At 29.2% G+C, this 10,005-nt stretch overlaps 1 protein-coding gene across 4 annotated transcripts in view; it reads right to left on the reverse strand.

The window, feature by feature from the left end:
• Positions 1-8,483, reverse strand: part of LOC111614626 (major facilitator superfamily domain-containing protein 6-like) — a 64,641-nt gene extending 56,158 nt beyond the window's left edge. Inside the window, exons 1-3 of one of the 4 annotated variants that reach the window (XM_023355990.1) lie at positions 3,491-6,857; positions 2,489-2,561; positions 693-786 (exon numbers count right to left, since the gene is read on the reverse strand). In XM_023355990.1, coding sequence (XP_023211758.1) covers positions 693-765 — 73 coding nt within the window. In that variant the 5' untranslated portion in view covers positions 766-786; positions 2,489-2,561; positions 3,491-6,857. Of the gene's footprint in view, positions 1-692; positions 787-2,488; positions 2,562-3,490; positions 6,858-6,884 lie in introns of those variants that run through there. The other 3 variants (XM_023355993.1, XM_023355992.1, XM_023355991.1) reach the window with 3 other exon arrangements.
• Between the last annotated feature and the right edge of the window lie 1,522 nt (positions 8,484-10,005).

A 10,005-nucleotide genomic window follows, 5' to 3' on the forward strand; every position in this document is an offset into this window, starting at 1 on the left:
GTGTCAAAATTTCAAAGGAATCGGTAGGAACAAACAAACATTACATTTTTATTTATATAGATAGATAGATGATGATCTGCTTTAGTTCATTTTCACAGAAAAGCATAATGCCTCACAGAAAAGCAAACTTAGGGCATCGTACTCGTAGCGCCATCTGTTGGACATAAAAGCCTTAACCTAGTGATATCTTTTAATTTATATGAATGTTTAACGGAATAATATACAGCCTATGTCCACCCTGAAGTTCCATTCTAAATATTGGTGAAAGAATTTTTGAATCTGATGAGTAGTTTCGGAGATTACCTGCTGCATACAAACTTACATACAAACATTACCTCTTTATAATATTAGTATAGATGAAAAATAGGAAACACGGATTGATTTATTTAACTCTTTTTGTCTTGCTGGCATTAAGAGGGCCATTTTTTTCCGTATATTTGGCCAGGCTCACAACAAAGCCTTTGTAAAGCCAACCATATAAATTTCTGAGACTAACCCAGATTTCAACCAGGTCTCTCAGAATATCAGTATGATGATTTTAATGTCTTAAGCATATATTTGTTTATTACATTTACTAATGAAAAAGATTTGTCATATCTTTAACATTTCTATTTATCAGATTTTAACAACATTAATCGATTAATTATGCGAAATTAAATAATTTCTGTTAAACTGCAGAAAATGTTTCTTACCTCCATAATATAAAAAATAGTGTAGCTTTATGAAAAGCAAATTCTTGTTAATGTTTTGATTAAAAATCTTCATGATGATTTACAAAAAGAAAACCTTTTAATACAGAAAAAAAAAATTCATTAAAAAATATTAAAAAATCATATTTTATCAATAACTTAAAACTTGGATATTAAAATTAAATAAATATTAAAAATATTAGACACAAAAGCATTTAAATTTGAACAAATATTTTAATAATCTATAGCCAAAATTCTGGAGAACTGGGAAATGCACAGAACAGGAAATACAGCAGAAGAAATCAAAAAATTAAAAACAGAAATATGGTCCTTAAGAAAATGTAAAATGGAAGTATCAGCAAAGTTTACAAAAACATGATGTAAATTTTTTTGAGAATGTTGATGGTAAACCTGCTGATGAGAGACAACAGGTCCAAAACATAAAGATATCGTATATGTTCAGGTGATAAATAAAGACTGTTTTTATGACTTTGTTTACTTAATTTGCAGAATCAGTTATTCAGTATAAAAAGTCCTAATAATAGATAAGTCCTAGTTGACATTTTAAGTTTAAATTAATAAATTAAGGACAGGCATTTAAATTTGATCCTCTGGTGAAACTTTTAACATTTCTACATTTATTTACTTATTTATTCCAATATTAATTACAAAGTCACAAAGACTATAAATGTATAATGGAATATCTTGTTCTGTCCATAGTAACAGAACAAGATATTCCACTGAAATTACACTATAACAACAAACAATATACATACATCTCATCATGTGGAAGAGGAATGTGGAATATATAGTGACTCAGAGTAATTGAGCTTGGGTGGAGGGACAAAAATTTTTTTACAGAATATGCAAAGTATAGAAATTAAGCTTTAAATGTGACATATTGTATTAAAAATGCATGTAAAATATTGGCTAATGATAAATGCATAACATGACACCATAAGGATCATTCACCCTCTGCTCATCATACTTTAATGTATCCCATTCCTAAGCAGTGTGATATTTATAGACAGCTCCAATCTTTCAATTTGATTATAGAGTACTTTTCTTTTGAAAAATAAATGCAGCATATAGGCCTATTTGCAATTTGTTTTTTGTTTAACTTGATTACAAATTACTTAATTGGTAATCAAGTGTAAATAACATCTTACATAAATAATTTGGCCCTGAGAAAAGAGGATCAGTAAGGCATTTAGTTCAGGTTCCAGACAATTTAGTATTTGGGTTTATAAATAAAACTAGTATCAATGTAACAAAAATTTGATTTTTAATCATATATTAAAATAAACTTTGATTTTATTCATATATTTGACTTTTAAAGAGAAGTGGATATACCACATTGTGACTGGCCGAGGCCCCATTTCCTCCTTCTAACTCCTAAAATAGTCCAACAGTAACTAATTGGATAAAACTGCCGATAGGGTTGCAGGTTTGCACTCGATCAACAGACTGACTGTATGGAGATTTACTTCAAGTGTCTAACATCTAAACAGGGGCCAGTCTCCCATGAGAAATCCTCCTGGGAGGCACCCTCCTTTAGCAGATCACCCCTGTGTTGCTTTATCTGATCAAATAAAAACCACTCCCTATAAAAATTATATTTTTATATTGTAATAATCAATCTGACCTTCCATTTCTGGTAGCTACTCTTAAAAATGAACTCATATTTAAAAAAATAATGAATATATAATTAATAAATATCTTCTAATATTGAAAAATCACATAATACACATTATTAACTTAATTTATTTTACTATCATTATTAAAAATATTAAACTTACTTGAAAGAGTCAGAGATAAATACTTTCAAAGTATTTCCTTTTTGAATCCAGTTCAAAAAAACTAGTTCTAGATCTGAAAAGGAAGTAAAGTGCTTTGTAAGCATTTATCAATATTTAATCCCTCCTTCAAGTAAATCTGATATTTTTAATGAGTTAGGTTATTAATTTTGTTGTTTGTTTTTAGCCATGTATAAAATGAATGCAATCATCTCCCGAATTCTGAAAAGGTCGATACAAAAATGGACATAAAAATTTTATTCTTGCAAAACTGACAGATGCGAAAAATCAGTTTTTATCATATTTTTGTTATTATTTTTAATAAAATATTAAAGATGTCACCATTTAGCACTAAATATAATTTCCTGCTATGTCAGATAACAAATTAATTTCCTTCTACGTCAGAGAACAAATTAATTTCCTTCTACATACAAAAACATTTAAATTTTTTTATGCAAAAATCTATAATATATGGATAACTGTGCAATAAAAAAAAGGTCAGTTTTTAATCATTAATCAAGTGTTACTAACCTATTCTATGTAAATATTATAAAATTGATTATTTCAGATCAAAAATATCTTCTGTTCATGATAATTCTGCTCATAATAAATATACAGATAACAGTTACCTTCAAATACTGTATTACCAAGTTGCATAATATATATGATTAATTTTGTTACAACACACAGATCAAAAAATTAATGAATCGTGTTTTAAGTCTTGAAAAAGGTCTCTAAGATAGATTGATTTTTTAGAATTTTGCATAAGTTAAATGTTGACATTCTTAATATTTTATTATAAACAAAACTAGAATAAAAAATCACTTTTTTTAAAATTTAACAGGTAATGTAAATTTAATATTAAATCTAGTTTTATTACAATTTTACTGTATTTTAATTATGTATGGAATAAAAAATTTAAATTATATAAAAAATAGTGTCAACTGATTCAAAAATTACCCCAAAATGCAAAAAATATCTTTAAAAATTTAACTTTTAACATACCACTTATAAGTAATCAATGATTAAAACTATCAAAATGTTTCTTCTTGACGTCTGGTGTATAAATGATAAATTAATTGAAGTTCTAACGGTGACCTTCACGAAATTGATTAACATTAACATATATAATTACAATATCCTGTAGATGATATGTTTATATTTTAAATGCTTCACACCATAGTTACTTATATTTGAAATATTGTAAAATGCTTACATGTTATTGTAATATGATAATTACTCTTCTACTACCTGATCTAAAATGCATATATTATAAAAGACAAGGCAAAAAAACATTAAATTTAAAACCACATTGCACTTTGTATCATGTGACCTGATGTTTATGAATTCAATGTACTGTTTATGTAATACTTTAAACAAGAAAAATAATTGATTTAGAAATAGTTTCTAGATAGGAAAAGAATGTTAAGAAAAAAAACACATGATAAGCATTTTCAATAGTAAATTGAAAGAGAAATATTTCTAGTTTTAAAATAAAATTTCAAAAGAAACTTTTGTTGTAATTACAGTTAAACAGTTAGATTATATTTGTGTATCTTTAACATAAATTATTGCTTCTTATTTACTAAAGATGGATATATAATTTGATCATCATTAAAATAGCCTACTCAAAGTCATTTGTAGAAATATATAGTGCCTGAAATTCAACCAAATTTAGTTGAAATACTCTTCAGAATATATGAAAACAATTTCCATGCAAAAAAATAGTTCTATAATTTACCAACAGGGAGAATTTGCAGAGAGAAAATATCAATGGTGCAATTTCAGAGTTATAATGTAAATCAAACGAGCTATGTGATGAAAAATTTTCATGTTCTGAGCTATCCTTTATGTCAGTGTTTTTTAATCTTTCTCTCATTGCAGACCAGTAAAATTATGGAATTTTACATGGACCAAGTAATTACATATGAATATAAATTATGCTTATACATGATTATCTAGTTTACTGTTTTTTTATTTTATTTTATTAAAAGATCATCTCTGCAATGGAAGACTTGTTCCTGGTGATTTGACATAGCAAAAATCAAGACATTTTAGTCTTTTCTACATATTTTTTAAATCTAGATTACTATTTAAATGTTACCTGTAATCAACTGCTCCAGCTTAAGTACAGTCAAATATTTTTCTGCAGACTAGTGGAACTTTTTATGAATTAGTGTTTGAAAAAACACTGCTTTATGTGAATTATGAGAACATTAACATTTGCATCATGCCTCAGTGCAAAATTAGAGCACAGTACATGACAAACTGCTGATTGTGTTCTCCTAATGGTTCCAAATCTGCATCATATACACAATGTTCGAAATAAGTAATGATACAACTAACATTACATCCAAACTAAGAACTTTATTTCAATTTTGCAGTTACATGGATTCAAAATAATCCCCTTGCACCTCCACACAACGTTTACATCAATCATACAAGTTGTTAAAAGAACGCTGGAAGTCCTGTTTGTGTACCTCCTTCAGTCTGTTTGTCACAGTACATTTGACGTCCTCAATGTCACTGAAATGTTCCCCTTTTAAAGCACATTTAATTTTCAGAAATAGAAAAAAGTCTGCAGGTGTCAAATCAGGTGAATAGAGTGGGTGTTCTAGCACACAGATCTGTTTTGATGCTAAAAACTGTTTCACAGAGCCCAGTGCACAGAGAGTCCAGTGCATTGTCATGCAGAAAAACCCAACTGTTGCTTTGGAACAGATGCATCCTGACACGACTCATGCGAGCAAAGAGACGTTGTATGACTCCTAAGTAGTACTGTCTGGTCACTATCAGTACTGATGTAGTACATACAATAACACGACTTCATCAGTACTAAGTAGTACTGATGAAGTTGCGTTGTTCATCTTCTAAGATTTCTCTTCCGTTCTTAAATGCTGATAACCAGAGGAACACTTGTTTACAGGGATGATTGTCTTAGTCATGCACAAGAAGCATGTCTTTGTAAACTTCTGATGCCATTTTTCCTAATTTACAGTAAAATTTTATCACAGCTCTTTGATCCATTATGCTACGTTTGACCACCGCTACTTGCACAACAATACTTTCATGACTGCTGTGCATGAACTGGCTGAGTCATTGACATGATTGAAGCATCTGCTTGTTCAGCACAATCTAGCCGGTGAAAAGGTAACCACATTTGGCACATTTCTTGAAAGTATTCATGGAAAAAAATCAGTCTCATTACTTATTTGGCACACTGTGTATATAGTTTAGATTATAAAATGCCTATTGTATCAGAGTCATTTGAAATTTGAAGGATGAAGATCAACATCTGGAATCTGAAAATTCATGGAGGCATCCACAGCTTCATTTAGGTCCAGCAGTTGCCACACAAAGCAGACATTCAAGGGCAGCCAATACTGGTGAAAAATCCAGACAGTTATCAGTCTGGAAGCCCAAATTCCATTTGTCCCTCTTACATGGCAGGCTAAATGATAAATAATAGTAGAATGCAACTAATCTGTACTAATGTTTCTCATAAACATCTTTCTATCTTTTAAAACTGCAAAATTATATTTTTGAGTTTTAAAAGATAAGATTGTGATGGAGATGGCCATGCTGGTTGGAGATGAACAATGAATCACTCTGGTGGCTGTTACCAACAACTGCTATGATACACACTCCAATATGAGATGCTCCACCTTGCGTACAAATGATCAAACCAATAGATCTTCATTTCTGCAACTTCAGAATAAAAAGACTTCAACATCTCTTCATATCTGGGCAATAGGCAAATGGAAAAATTTAAATTCTAGTGCTAATACTTTCTTTGAGATATAAAGCAAACTGTATGCCAGGTCAGTTTTTATAATGAATGATTGATTGTTAATATACACAATCACATTGATCTGTTAACTCTTACTATAAAATAACCCAAGTTTAGAAGTGCAAAGAAATTTTATACATTGCATATTGATTTGCCTCAGCCTAAATGTGCAGTTATGAGTATCTATACTTCCATTCTGATGAAAATAAGCATCATCTCCTGTGAAACACTTTCCATGACTAAGTATTACCAATTTCAAACAAGTAATGTCAGAACAAATGCAAAGTCTAGTTTATAGGTCAGTAATCCAACTACCCTTTACTAACCTTTAACAGGTAGTCTATTTTATTAATGTAATCTAATATTTTCAATCAAATTAATTGACCTTCCTGAGGATCGAATGAACAATTTTTTGATTTATGACGAACGAACATGGTAGTTATTTTTTAGTAAGTGCAGTTTGAGAAGAGTGCACTACTCTAACTAACAATGATCCACACCCAACTACTGCTTTCTACTGAGAAAGCAGTTGGGTATGGATCATCTTTTAACAATAAAATGCAAGAATTTACACAAAATTTTTCACACAGTGGAACATAACCAACTTACCTTAACACTGCACAATCATGGTTTGAAGATCCTTGATCTATTGCATCAGAAAGATCCATTGATTGCTTCGTAACACATTACCAATATCTTCAGCCTGTTGATCTTACTTCTAAAATCTGGCTTCCAGCATCCAGCAATCATTTTTTTGATTGCACATGATATCATTGTAATTGTTTATATTACCAAAATTTTCAAAGCCCAATAGTAGCATTAACATTGCCTTGATAATGCATTTAGTATGTATCAAGTATGATAATGATACATACTTGATACAATGATAATGTATCAAGTATGACGAAGCATTCCTAAGGATGAAAACTGGTCATTTGAAGACTTCAAAGTGAATCTTCATCCAGAAATGGATTTTTGATAGAATATTTTAAACATTTTACAAATGGTTAAGTAGTTTCTATAGAAAACTCCAGACTGTTTTAGTGTTTTAGTATTAGTTATGATAATTATATTGATGTTTCAATGTAGTTTAATATAATAAGAGACAAACGAACCTATCTGACTATGGCAGGAGGTGTCACCTTAATCTCACTGCTCATTACTAATATCCATATAATGCCTAAAAAATTTGAGATGGAATCTCTAAAGTGAATTTAAATGTAATTTTTACAATTAAAGGATTGTCTTCTTTAAATTTAAATGAAAATGTTCCTCGTGGAAAAATTGTTACAATAAACAATTAAGAATATAAGTTTTACTTTTAACAAAATGGCACTAATCTTTCTTAAATATAATGATACATCACTAAAGTCCAGGTACTACAATATTTCACCACTGTTTTCTTTGTTAATTTACAGAAAAAATAATTTGTCAGTTAAAGAACTCAACATTATTTTAATCTTATGCCTTTTTTGTTAATTATAAATTTAAATATGACAATAATTATAAGTTAACCATTATTTTTATTATAAATCTATCAGAATTTGTAATAATCCTAAAATAATTAACCAACAGAATAAAAATTTATGATTTAATTATGGTTTGATTCATTGCTTCTCATGTCTTAATTACTTTTGACAAATTTAAGTTGTTAGTGATTACAGAGAATATAACAATAGGCATTTATGTATGAATATGAAATGAACACTTATGTCTATTCAAAATTAGGATGTGATTATGCAGACTTGAGTGAGCAAGAATATGTGGTGAGAAGAAGTGATGACATTTCACACACACTGTTTCTTGCTCTTGTTTATTATGACCACACAGATGAGAGTGAGAAATAATGTGTGAAACGTCATTACCTCTTCTTGCCACATATTCTTGCTCACTCACATTTGCATTGTCGCAGTCTTAAACTAATTTAAGTATTTTGTAAATTGTTTAATAATTACTTCATTTGTTCTTCATCTTTAAAACAATTTTGTTAATAAAAAATTATTGCTTGTAATATCTATCAGTAGTCAAATACAGTGGTACCTCAGGATACGAAATTAATCCGTTCCGAAACTGAGATCGTATCATGAAAATGTCGTGAGTCATTTTTCCCCATAAGATTACTTGGAAAACCAAATAATTCATTCCAACACGAAAAACACACTCAAAGCTAAGTAGTACATTAAAAAAAAACTAACTATAGTAAGGAAAACACTGAAAAATGTGTTTTGTAGTTGTAAATGTATAAATAACCATAATAGAATAATAATTGATAAAAAAAATGTAGTTTTATTTGCACTTTATCTTTAAGGATAGATGATGGTGGAGGTGTAAACTAGTGGCAAAAGAGAGGGAGAAGGGAAATGATACTAAAACTTAATGTACTGTACATAACATAATGTAACAATAACTTAAAAATAACTTAGAAAAGATAAGAAAAATTAGTGTTGTTTTATATATATATTTTTTAATTTTTATTCACTGCTTTTTGCTTTCTTTCCTTCACTTCCACCAGCACTTTCACTGGATAAAGGTCACTTAGTAAAATATCTATCCAAAGATATTTGGCTTTGCCTACTTTTTAAAATGTTTCAAAGATGACTTAGGCAAATGTCATTACTCCGATCAGCAATACGGCCAGTATGAACCTTTTTGGGATGTTTCTTTTCAATGAAATTAGTCACTCTCTGATAATATCTAGAGATTTCCTTTATCGAGCGAGATCCTTCCACGACGAAGCAAACACACGGACTGAGACCAATGAACAGAAGTGAATAAAAACTGGCGCTGCGAACTAATGTAACGTCATATGGTGAGTTTTTGTTCATATCGTGGAGCAAAAATATGTTCAAATTTCATGTCGTATCCTGAAAATTTCATATGTTGGGGCGTTCGTATCCTGAGGTACCACTGTAATCAATTTTTTTTTAATTTATTATTTTACTTTATCACACTGTAAATGGTTTCTGAGTGCATAATTTTAAAATTTATTAATTCAATATTTTTAATAAACATAATTATTAAAAATTATTACAACGTCATAAAAATAAAATAAGTCATTATATAATTTAGTAATTATATTAAAATTTTGAAAAAATTAAAATTAAATAAACTATTTTTGATTATCGAGATAGAAAATTTTAATTAAAATTCAAAATAATTTTTTATTATTTTATAATCATCCAAGAATTTTCATTACTTAAATGTTAATAATGAATATTAAGCATCTAGATTAAGAATTAAAAATAATCATGGCCTCACAGAACAAAATATTTATTTAGGAAAAAAAAAACAGAAAAATTTATACAGCGTGTCCCAAAAGTTTCCATACATATAAAGGTAAAATGTAACTTTATTCACAAAACATTAAAATGTCAGCATTAAAATTTGTGTCAGTGGATTGATGAAGGCAATGGAACACATGGGTGATCTGCCAATGGATAACTTCTAGAAGGACTTCCTATGTGGAAACTGGATTCTGTTTAGGTGTTAGACACACAAAGAAAACCCCAACTTCTGCATGATGGCCAGCCCATTGTTCAGGCATGAATCAATGACCAACTACCATTATTCAAGGTTTTATTTATTCAACCACCGGTGGGCTTGATTTGTGTCACTGTATGGAGACTTTTGGAACACAATATATAATAAAATACCCAGTAAAATATACAAAATCAAAATGGCATTGGAGAGTGAGTTTAGCAACAACAGGTTGGAAGTTGATGTTAATATT

This window comes from Centruroides sculpturatus, unplaced genomic scaffold (assembly GCF_000671375.1).
Source record: "Centruroides sculpturatus isolate CEXI.00-Female unplaced genomic scaffold, Cexi_2.0 scaffold1913, whole genome shotgun sequence".
Taxonomy (NCBI): Eukaryota; Metazoa; Arthropoda; class Arachnida; order Scorpiones; family Buthidae; genus Centruroides; species Centruroides sculpturatus.